At 37.9% G+C, this 12529-nt stretch overlaps 1 protein-coding gene across 3 annotated transcripts in view; it reads left to right on the top strand.

Annotated features, from left to right (window-relative positions):
- Nucleotides 1–104: 104 nt before the first annotated feature.
- Nucleotides 105–12529, top strand: part of LOC110835224 (periodic tryptophan protein 2 homolog) — a 34639-nt gene continuing 22214 nt past the window's right edge. Inside the window, exons 1-7 of one of the 3 annotated variants that reach the window (XM_087349978.1) lie at nucleotides 105–329; nucleotides 1827–1939; nucleotides 4155–4249; nucleotides 6132–6260; nucleotides 7755–7872; nucleotides 8298–8614; nucleotides 11228–11423. In XM_087349978.1, coding sequence (XP_087206104.1) covers nucleotides 312–329; nucleotides 1827–1939; nucleotides 4155–4249; nucleotides 6132–6260; nucleotides 7755–7872; nucleotides 8298–8614; nucleotides 11228–11423 — 986 coding nt within the window. In that variant the 5' untranslated portion in view covers nucleotides 105–311. Of the gene's footprint in view, nucleotides 334–1826; nucleotides 1940–4154; nucleotides 4250–6131; nucleotides 6261–7754; nucleotides 7873–8297; nucleotides 8615–11227; nucleotides 11424–12529 lie in introns of all 3 variants that reach the window. The other 2 variants (XM_022075222.2, XM_087349979.1) reach the window with 2 other exon arrangements.

Below are 12529 nucleotides of genomic sequence, written 5' to 3'. Positions count from 1 at the left end.
ATAGTAACTAGCCCGACAAATTTATAGCAAACCAAATATATTTATAGCGAGTCTATAACTAACAGCAGCTTTGATCAAAATATTACATGTTCAAAGGATGAAATTGAATGTGCGAGTTATAGATCAAGTGTACAGTGAAATGTAACTACCAATTATGTCAAAGTTGGCTGCCCTTTTAACCAATCGGGTTTTTATTCACGTGGTCCCAAAAAATGTGTGAACTTTACTTTTACACACAGTGCATTAGTTTAAGCTCGAAATAATATTCATGTTATTTATGAAGATATTATGAGAGAGAGATCCAAGAAATTATGAAGTTTGCGTTCAAAGTAAGTAAGTTTCATAAATCATAACCTAGTTGAACCTGGTTTTGAAAGAATGCACGATGGGTAGTATGGGTAAACTGTGCTCCATGTGGTAGCTCATACTTCAGTGATGAACCAAAATCGGCTGGTATCTCGATTTAGGAACAGTACCGTCGTGACCTATGTGGACATTTTATTACCATGTACCTCGTACAATGGGAAACATTGTTTAATTTTTAGTATCAGCAGGGGCTATTATCCAGACAGGTGACAGCTCGTTGAAGTGTAACCACTGATGGGTTGTATGGATTGTTTAATTTTTGACATGACATGACATTTTAAAATTAATTTGCGATCACTTTATAGGTAAGGGTATGATCGTTTAGCTGTTACTGAAAAACATGTTTCAAAATGTAATTTGAATAAACATTTAAGTAGTATGGCTTGGTAATGCGGATTGTATCCACTTGTCCATGATAACAGTTCAGACCATTATGGTCTACAATTCCACAGACTTGTTAAGCAATCCATCATTACGTTCACACCATTTTGAGTCAGTTTAATGTTGGTTTTAAACAGATGGTGTAAATTTTTTTCAGAATGTACCAGTGTTTGTTACCAAGATTATCATTGTACCAGCAATTACATCCTCAAAGATTGTGTATTCTAGGTATTATTTTGATTCCTTGTAATCAGTAAAAATAGATTACAGTATTAAACTGTACACTCATAGTGCTAATGAAGGAAGGAGAGTCAAGTTTGACGTATTACACAAAACAACCACAACAAGTTGATATCCTGATCACTGCGAGTTATTACCAGCCTTCACATCTTGCATTCACTTTTTATCTACCCTGATGCTCTTACATCCTGAGTGCAAGCATGAAAGTAGTGCTGTAATGCTGTCATTCAATTTTTAGATTTAATACCTGAAAGATTTCAGTGAGTTAACAATGGCAAATGTACTGAAGTTAGATACGGGTGAAAGGTTAATTGAAATGGCACAGGTAACCCTGTGTCTGCACCCCAGTATGCAAGCATAGAGTGAAGGTAAAGTAACTTTCATCTTTAACGTGAACAGTACACACAAAATGTATACCATGTTACTGTAATATTGCTCATGAGCCAAAAGGCAGAGGAATGAGTGTATCATTCATGCCAATCCTCTGTCAGAAGACTTCCAGTGTAATTTTCGTATACAGGTTCACTGTTAGAAGCCTTCCACCACCAGTTTTACCGGGTAGAAGTGGGAATTGACGTACAAAAAGAAGGGATAGGGTTAAATTCTGATACATTTATTTGCACCTTCCAGTATTATAATCATGTTACAGATTTTGGTCCATTTTTGTCTACATTTATATTCACATACTTTTAGATTAGTCTCTATACTGCTTCTGAAGTGAATATCAGCGTTATTTTTATGGTAATGCTATTTTTGCATAATATAATGCAATGCATGAGGATTTGAAGCTTGAAGACATGAATGCCATTGTGTTATGTTTGTGATATTTATTTTTACAGTTTTCCAATCTGTTTGGGACAGTGTACCGGAAGGGCAATCTGCTCTTCACTCCAGATGGGAATTCAGTCATCAGTCCTGTGGGGAACAGAATTACAATTTACGACTTAAAAAAGTGAGAAGAAATACTTGAAATATTTGTGTTGTTCTATTCCATTTATCTAATGTCAAATAAGTCTGCTAGTGGTGAAACACAATGTTTATGATGCATCTCTTGGACATTGTTCATTGTCCCACTTTTTCAAACCCACATTGTTTCTGAAGTTGACTGTCCTTCTTTCTTCGGGCGGAAAAATGCGACTCTGTTGGGCCTCTTTCTAGAGCTGGTCTCCATTCCTACGCCTGAGTGTCGTGGGTTCAGGAACTGGGTCGGTGGACGAAGTCCATCTGTACAAGTTTGGCGATCGGTTGTCTTATATAATTTACAGCTGACTGTACTGATAGCATGCCACAAGATGTCCACTGGGAGTGAGGTGGGCATGAACGGCTACATTGTACTCATTCCCAAAATATGCGACCATCCCTGCATTCACTATTTGTTTATACAATACACTGTGCTTTGGAGGCCGTCACTGTGGCCGCGTGGTCTGAGGCGTCGGCCATGTGCCGCTTGGACCGTGGGTTCGAATCCCACTCAAGGCATGGATGTTTGTCTGCATCTTTTTGTGTTGTGCTGTCCTGTGTACAGGCAGAGGCCTTGCGACGAGCTGATCCCTCGTCCAAGGAGTCCTACCAACTGTCTAATAGATCAAAGCCAACGAAAGTTGGGACCCACAGATGCTCAAGGCACTGAAGAATGGATCGCGTAAGTAAGTACTTTAGAGACTGCTGGAGTAAAATGTGTTTGGAACAAGAATGGGTGTAGTGTCCATGCACAGTAACATCAACCTCTTCTCCCATTTCTATTTTCCAACAGATTTCTCATACATTAACATACTTAACTGATTTGATGGCCTTTAGTTACTATTGTCTGCTGAGATCCCATAATAGCACTGGAAAAAGAGTTTAACAGAATCCTACTGCCTTCGGTCTCAATTTTGGATTTTGATATTAACCTTGAGAGGGCCGCAATGTCGTCTGAGTAATATTTAAAAGTTCAGTTCCTACTTCAAACAAAACAGCACTTGTCCATTGCAATTATTAGTTGGCAGTGCTGTTTAAGGAAATAATTTCTATTTTCTCTCTGAGAATTGTATGAAACCCGGTGTTATTGATTATTACAGCAGGTGTTACCATTGGGCATTAAAATGTTCATTAATTAATTAATAGGTTTATCATCATGAAGGCTGATCTCTTTTGCTTAATTAAACACCTCCTTGAAGATGTATGGAGAAGTTGAGGTACAGCTCCACATATTCTTAACACCTAAGCACTTGATGGAGGTGACTGCCTTGGTACTCGCTGAACATGGTGGTAAGGAGGAAAATCCCTCCTCTCCCTTTTCGGACTTGATCCCTTGTCATGTAGCCAACAGGCTGGTCACTGTGTTAACTGAGGTATCTCGGTTCACAAAAAGTGGCTTGTCATATAAAAATTTGATCTTTGACATAAAATATACAGTTCATTAAAATCACAATTTGTTCATGAGTGAATATTTAACAAGGTACCAAGAGAAATGATTTCTGGTGCTGTGCAGTGTGAGGTCTGTAGTGCAATTAGTGTTACAATGCCAAGGCATGGAGAGTCCATTTTACACAATTTACAAGTTGTGCAAGAATAATACAGCAAATCTGTTTACAATTTTTGTTCTTGATGTCCGTAGCCTGAACACCCTGTTGTGTTGTATTTAAAATATGTTAACATCAGGGGTAATGCTATGTGCAGAATGCCTTTACAAAGTCAGGACTCCAAGATGGAGTAGAGCGATACACATTTTTATGGTCTCTTTTAGCCAGCGATGCTAATAATATCGTGGCACTGACAACTCATTCAAACTGTTTTGCGGAATATCTGTGAATGACGTAGATGATGATATTATTTGTTATATATTTCTGTTTTATACCGCCACGGTGGTCTAGCGGTTAGAACGCTGGCCTTGTAATCCTGGGGTCTCGGGTTCGATTCCCGGCGGTGCCCGAATTTATAACTTGTGTTGGGCAAGGCCGTGGTCTAGGAATCACGGAGTTTTCCTCCGTGGCATCCCAACAATTACTCCATTCACACACAGAAGAAGGCAATGGCAAACCACTTCTGGATCATCTGCCAAGAACGTATATGAACAGGTCCCATTCCGAGAAAAGGATGGAAGGATCCTGTTCATATGGACCTGTCCTCAGACAGAACACTAAATAAATAATAAATAATTTCTGTTTTGCTATTTTTACTTGCAGTAACAAATCTTCAACACTGCCAGTTGAAGGCCGTTTTAATTACGTAACTCTTGATTTATCACCAAATGGCTGCACCCTTATAGCTGTTAATGAAGGTATGTATTCTAAATATCAGAATTAGCTGTAACTTTGGCTTTTGGGGGTGCCACACATTGACTGTTGAATATTATCCAATATTTTAGTAAAAATTGCAGTTGTCATATTCAGGGTGAATGTGTAGTGGTTAACAGTTTTGGAAACCTTAGTTTGGATAATACTCGGTGTTTGACAGGGCTCACCCCTGAAAGCTGAGGTTACAAGTTGGATTCAAGCTGTGGAAACCTAAGGACAAGAATTAGCTCTTTTATGTGATGAAACTTGTGTGCACCCCTCACATAGAAAATAACAGCTTTGGTGAGAAGTGTTTCTTCATTTCTTATTTTTTTTTCAGAAATGAGTAATAGTAATAATGACGTGTTGCAATGCTGGTGGGTAGATGTCATCTTTGTACCTTTAGTATACCATTGTGTTCATTCTCAAGACATTACATGCAGCTTCAGGTTTTTTTTTCTTCAAATTTCGTTGTTTGTCTTTGGTAATTATCGTTACACCAGTCTCCTGTCACCATCACTAAGGTCCTACAGGTTTAACCACCTTATTTACATGCATTTATATTCTTTGTGTTGAAAATGTTGTACTATAATTTAGTATTAAAAATATTTATTAAAAACTTTTGCCGTCAATCACAAATATAATATTGTTAAAAGATTAAAACATCATTTAACGTTCCTATCGAGTACTCGATTTTTTGTGATTATATTTGTGATTGACGGCAAAAGTTTTTAATAAATATTTTTAATAATATATAATCACAATATGACGCATTTACAATATCTTATAATTTAGTAGCTCAGCTTTTGGGAAAAATGGTCGAACTATTATTTATATTCGTGGAGAAGGAATGGTTAAAATCCTTACAGATGTGTGTGAAACTAATTATTGTAGATGGCGCAAAAAGATAAATGTTCTTGGATTTAGGAATAATAGTTTTCTTTGATACTTATCTAATGATATGCCTGTGATAAGCTTGCAAGGAGGATTGGTAAGATCTGAAAGCATTTTTTAAATTTCCTCACAGTAACACGGTGGGTACTCCGCTAGCATGTATTAAGTATAAGGATCGTGCCCTAAAATTAAGCTGAAGAGTTCCTGTAAACATTTGGTCACAATCATTTGTTCGTGAAAACAAGAAATACAGTGGAACCTCGATATACTACGCCTCGTTATACCGCGGCTGTTATCGTGTCCCCCGATACGATTACATATCTCACATATAACGCAGGTATTGAAGCTGTCCCCTGAAACCTGCATTGTATCAAGGTTTCACTGTATTATGAAATTAAATCAGATGTGTAACATTCTTTAAGAGTGAATTTGTTTACGAGATTTCAACATGACAGAATATTTACATGTGTTGCTGAAAATTCTGTCTGTTATTCTGATGCACAACTGAGCCCCATTACCCTATGAATTCTCGGTATACCGAAAAACTCCAGGCATTCATGTAATTGTCTTTGCAGCCATCAATTTTATCCTACCCATGAGACTGGATAATGAGAGTTCAGAAACTACTCTGTGTTGCGAGTAAAATGGCCGGGACCTCCGTGATGCATAGTTTGTTGTGTTTCCAATGGTAAATTGCCCATAATTGAGGTTGTTCTTTTGTTAAAAAGTCTCATTACAACCTCTCTGAGAGTCGACTCATTAGCCAATGAGAACCTGTGAGGTAAACACCAATTATTCCTGCCCAGACATAAATTATTAACTAATACTTCATTATTGCTTAATGTTTCATTATCTCACCAACATAGCTGTTGCATCCATGTGTTTATAGGAACCTTTCTAGCTTGATTTTAGGAGTAGAACATAATCCTTATATTTACTGCACAAATTGAGAAGCACTGTTTCTATTCAGTACATGTATCTGCATTCTTCCAGAGGGAGAAGCCCACCTGATCAGCATGGTGAGTCGGAGGGTAATCCACAAGTACCGTTTCCGACGGCCTGTCTCATGCCTGCGATTTAGTCCGGATAGCAAGCACTTTGCAGCGTGCAAGGATAACAATGGTATGCGAAAGTACTACTTGAAACTTAATTTAATATAACAGGAGATCGTTTCTACGAATTTTGCATGAAACTCTCTGTGTACTGAAAGTTTTTTAAAAATTTCAGTGGCATAAGCCTTTGGTGTTGTGTTAACTAACATCAAACAGAAATCTCATTCTTTGAAATGTTATGGTTGTTAAGCTGTTTTAAAATTTTTTCTGCCTGTTATGAAATGTAAAGCTTTTTAACTGTTGATGAAAGACTCTCGGGTTACCATCCGCGCCAGGTGGCTGAATGGTGAATAAATCATATGTTCTGCCAATGATTCAAGAACCATCTCCGCCCTCATCCTCAAGGCTGCTGCGTAACAAATTTGGGTCCTTTGTAGCGTGCTCGCTGATAGGAACTGTGTTTACAAGAGCATGTGATGAGGCGTTATCCTGAGTGAGATGTATCGAGTGCATACTCTTGTACCCTATTTCTGTAAGAATCATCTTAATATTATCCTTCCTTAATTACCAAATCTTCTGCTTTGAGGTTTTCTGACAAAACATTTCTTATCTTCCCATGCTGTGCCAGTCTAATCCTCCTTGATGTCTTCAGGTATATAAATTTCAAAGTTCCACATTTTGTAATTTTTTCAGTGCCGAACACGTGGAAAGCGGTTTATGATGTATGCTGTCGTGTGGTAACTGCATGATTTAATTGTGTCCTTCTCTTCAGTCTTTATAAATAAAGTTTTTGTGCTGCATAAGGAAGAAGGTTATACAAAGTGAGGATTCAGTTAACTTTACAAACTGCATGAAACAGAATTCTGATTAAGAAACTAATAGTTACTCAGATAGTCAAGAAATTTATGCCATTGTCATGTCATCAACTGGACACCGTCCTAATAAATCCAGCGGACACCTTCACACCATTTCTTTAGGTTTTGTTTTTGCCTTCTGTCTACACGTGGTTATTAAGATGTCTGCTAGCTTAGTTTTTCTGGCTAAAATCTTGTATTTCTCATCTCCCATGCTTATTACACATTCTGTCCATCTTATAATATTTGGTCAAGAATACAAATTATGAAGCTCTTCATTATGCAGTATTCTTTGGTATCATTATATCTTGTCTCTTATGTCCAGATAATTTCTTCAGTCCCTGTTCTGAAACGTCATCAATCGATACGTAAAATGTAAAATTTAGTAAATGAAAGTTCAGGTTCTTGGGGTGGCAAATGTGAAGGTGAAGATGAGTGTCTTCTGGGTTGTTGTGCCGTATAGTCTGGTAGAAGTTTACTGACGTTCCAGAGGGCCATGCTGCCTCCATCATGATTGGCTACATCAGTTTGTTCACTGATGCACGAGAAAGTTTTCTGTATGTGTTTCAATATGCTGTGCACTTGCAGAAATGTGCTGTCTGTGACATTGAAGGGGTTAAGGAAGCTGTCGTATTTACTTGAGAACCCACTGTATTTACCAGAAAATGTCCACGTTTTTACATTTTAAATATAATGTATTTTTATTTCAGTTTTTGTCTTCAAGGCTCCAGGACTCTACTCTGGGGAGTTCAACCCATTTATCATGGAACGCGTTTTCCATGGCTCTTTTGATGAAACAACTTGTATGGATTGGTCTTCAGATTCAAGGTATACCTAATTCTGTACAAATTTTGTCGTTGTTGTTGATGTTGATGTACTACACATGTATACATAAATTGTAATGTATTTGCAGCTTTGTGTCTAGATGAAATTTCCTTCATGAGATTAATGGAGTAGTGGATAGTTGTGATAACATTGTGTATCAGAATCATTACAATTTAGTAAGGTGTCATTTATCAGTATTACTCAACATGTCTGACAATACCTTTGCTTAGATACCTTTAGGCACTTGCATCTGAAGTATGTAGTTCTATAAACACTTAGGAAGTGTGAGTTTAACGTGACAAGTGAAGAAACATCGGGTAGATTAAATCTTTAGCGCTCTGATTTGGGTGTCAGCAAGAGCCAAGTTCGTCAGTAATTTATGTAGTTACGAGTTTATTTAGGTTCTTTAAGATCATGTTACCTGACAGGGTCCTGGCTGTTGGATCAAAGGATATGACCACAAAACTGTACAGTCTTGAGAAGCTTGCCAACTTCAAGACGTACTCTCTGGGTAGCCATACTGACTCGGTAGTGGCCTGCTTCTTTGAGAAGGGTTCCCTAGATCTTACAACTGTCAGTCGTAATGGACAGGTGTGTGTATGGGAGTGCAGTATTGACATAGACTTGCTGCGACCGTGGGAGCCACCTGCCAAGAAGACACGTGAGGAGACCCATAGTGATAGCGAAGATGATGTGGACACTTCCAGAGCTGAGGACAGTCGAGCAGTAGAGGAAGTAACCGCGGGTAAGGTTAGGTTTGAATAATTCTAATTTTTGTAAGTAAGAATATCTACGTGGTATATTTATGTTGCGGGTTTAAATTGCGGAATAATTATGTTGGAGGTTTGATTGATGGGGAGCTTTCATATGTAATATGTCGTGCCTTCTTCCCTTGCAGACTCAGTAGCATTTACTTCTGTGTTCTCGATGAGCACGCAACATAGAAACTTACAGTCTAAAGAACCATCAGGGAAAGTGCCTGGTTGGTGTTTGAACAGGTTATTTTTGTGTTTTCCACATATGGTTTTCGATCTCTACATTTTGGCTTGGTTTTAAAAAGGAAAAAGAAAACTCTGATTGATGCAGCATGTGGGCGTGGCTCTGATAATGCTTGAAAGAACCACCCGTTCTGCAGGACATTTATGATATTGAGGGCAACCTTAGTGCTTTTTTTTATTCCTTGACCTCTAGTGATTGCCACATAATGGCATTAATCAATATGTGGTAATAAAGCTTTTAAAAACTGACAGATTTTGTTAAGATGATTTTTTTCTAAAGTGCAAAATGATGGCGACATTGTCAGATTCTTTTAATTTCGCTGTGCTGTTCGCAGCTAGGTGTATCTCTTGGACCCTGTGTTGTAAATACCTGTTATTCAAAGCAGTGGTACCAGTTTCACAAAGGTCTTGTAGTTTTTATGCAGTCGTGTGATTTGTTTTGTACAGAATTGTGCAAATAATATCGTGTCAGCATGTTTGTATTCAGTTTGATGGCATGAGCCGTGGTCAAGTCTGGTATCTAGAGGAACTAATTAATATGCACGTAGGAGCGTGTTTTCGTTCATTTTAAGTTCATGCGCTTGCTTTAATTAATCTAGATACAACACGAACAGGTCTTGGTTTGAAATGTGTGTTCCAAGTTTTAAACATTTTTTGCAGTTGAATATTTTGGAAGTTGTACCTAAAGGCCTTTACTTGATATTTTTGAGCAACAGAACATTTGCAAGCACAAGGCACAGTGACTTTCTAAATGAAGAACAGAAGATGTACTGGCTAATGTGACTTGAGGTTAGACATATATGAACGTGGGTTTTAGCTAGGAGTATGTCAGTGGGTGGACATCTGTTCATTTCAGATTTTATAACCATATTTTGTGCGCAACAGTCTTTGTGTAACTGTGGTTTTGGTTGACACCTTTATCAATGCAAGGCATCCATTTTATTTATTTAGTTCGTTGCTGTTATCCATGACATTGGGGCACATATCTCCACTGGCAGCGTTACCAGGCCATGTTACTGATTCGTGTAGGATGTTTACTAAGATATTTAAGACAGTGACATGACTTGATAAGTAGAAGATCTACCTAAAAATGATACACACCAAAGTACACAGTGGATAACTGCATTTTGTGGTGTCAACTGATTAGATGCATTCAGTTTACTTATGTTATTGCATCATGGAAATTCTGTGTAACATGAGATGATTTCATCTAGTACAATATTGAAACCCTGTCAATGTAGGGGAATGTCCTTATCATGTTCTTAAAGTAAGATTCATTCCTATAATGTTTTAATTATGAGGTGTCATACCAGTTTAATGATAAAATTCACTTTGAATTGAGTAATGATAAGATTGAATTTGTGTTTTAAACTGATTCACCTGTACTTGTTATTAACTGAGAATTTAAAAATGAAATATTGTCGTTGTGGTAAGTAAAGTGCGGGTATATTTTATACATGGATTTGTGTTCTAGGTTTACTTTCTCTAGGATTATAATTGCCCAAACCTAACCTAGAATATGTTGGTGCGCAGAACATATAAACTTCATTGTCTTAATTAGTGCATTAAAATTTATTCCATTTTATGTCAAAGTGTGTGTTCAGAAATTTAAGAACAACCAGTTCATGGTACACTGATTATTGTATGATCTGAAGCTTTCACAGCCACTAAGTACAATGAATTCTTCTTGGAGTTATTATTATTTAGTGTTCTGTCTGAGGACAGGTCCATATGAACAGGATCCTTCCATCCTTTTCTCGGACTGGGACCTGTTCATATACGTTCTTGGCAGATGATCCAGAAGTGGTTTGCCATTGCCTTCTTCTGTGTGTGAATGGAGTAATTGTTGGGATGCCACGGAGGAAAACTCCGTGTTGCCTAGACCACGGCCTTGCCCAACACAAGTTATAAATTCGGGCACCGCCGGGAATCGAACCCGAGACCCCAGGATTACAAGGCCAGCGTTCTAACCGCTAGACCACCGTGGCGGTCTTCTTGGAGTACCAGCCATTTAAGGTGGCTTAATGAAGAAAACACCAAAGTTTTGAGAACGCAACTACAGTACCCTGAGGATGAAGATGGTTCTTATATCATTGATGTTCTCTTCATTAAGCCACCTTACATGGCTGGTAGCTTGAGAAGAGTTTATTGAACACTGATTGAGCTGGTAAGGATAGAATCATAATGACAGTCATCCAGTCATTTTCTGTAACACGACACAGAGCATAAAAAGAAAAGAGTTATTTATGCTAGCGAGATATGCTATAGGCTAGGATTTTCCATGAAACAAAGAAAATAAATAATTTATTTTCCAGTTTTTGCCATGTGTTTATTTCCCCGTTTGGTTTTTTGGATGGCAGATCCGACAAACAGCGACAAGCTATTTTACAAGCGTGTGGCGCGACACTACCTATGTGACCTGGTCAGAGAGCAGCGTGATGTCAAGCTGACTTCTGCTGCATATCATAAAGAGACGCACATTCTCATCACTGGCTTCTCCAATGGATCGTTCTTTGTGCACGAGCTTCCGGAAGTCAACCACATTCACTCGCTCAGGTATGGGTCTTGAAAAATTTGCTTGATGAATTCTGTTATTTATTGTAGCCTTCAGGTGTGTTGTTTATATTGTAGACTCTTGATATCTTTGTCACTGTCATTTCTCCACACATACACGCACGCGCGTACGCTAATTCCCACTGTTACTACGGATGTTCGTTTTGTGGCAAACTGTGTGTTTCAATTCATTCATGTGTATTTGTTCTTTTTTTTTTGTAACTGATTAAGAAAATATGATATTTCTCTAGACTGTTTAAAAAACTTTCCGTCCCTGGCTTTTCATCTTAATATATCCGTGGTGTTTCCCGTGTTTATAAATGTGTGTCCTGTATCTTTTGGGTCAGGAGTAATCTGTGTATGGTCAGTTGTTTCATGACTGTGACAGTAATAAGAGAAGTCTGCAATTGAGTGATGATTTGTTAAGTCTTGTTAGAGAAACACATCTGAAATGCTATCCCATATCTCACCACTGTGAATTATACCAAAGCGATAAGTTTCTATGAAACTCGATATGAACTTCATCCCGTGTTTGTTTCTTAGTTCTGTACCATCAACATTGCAACATGATGGCATGCAGAAGTCAGAATCTGAAAATAAGGATATTTTTTGAAGTCCTCACTCTTTTGTTGTGGATATTAAAATAATGTTATGACTGCACAGACTTTGAATCTTAATTTGCCTGTTTGATGATGGTAGTTGGTTAGCTGTTGCAAAGAAGTATGCAAAATTTACTGTGGAGATAAATATAACCACATCTTCAATGTAGAAACCATTTTTTGAGTTGATGGAAATATATGCTTGAATTTTGTATTGCCATATTTGTAATTTTTTTTAAGATGGGTGTCTTCTAGGCTGTTGTGCCATGTAGTCTGGTAGAAGTTTACCAGCGTTTCCGAGGTCTTTGCTGCCTCCATAATCAGGGTGAACTTTAGCAGACTACGTGGCGGAACGACCCAGAAGACTGCCATCTTCAGACCCACTGCCACAAACCCTTCAAATCCTTGTTAGTAGTTTTTGCTCCTATCTGTATCAGATGGAAAAATGTAAGCAAAAATAGGTGTTATGGTTTCTTAGAATATTTCTGTTGTGTTTCCTTTAAATTTTTT

Source organism: Zootermopsis nevadensis, unplaced genomic scaffold (assembly GCF_977971745.1).
Source record: "Zootermopsis nevadensis isolate Lab colony 2312 unplaced genomic scaffold, Znev_1.0 Znev_ptg000017l, whole genome shotgun sequence".
NCBI lineage: Eukaryota > Metazoa > Arthropoda > Insecta > Blattodea > Termopsidae > Zootermopsis > Zootermopsis nevadensis.
This window is presented reverse-complemented; position numbering and strand designations above follow the sequence as displayed.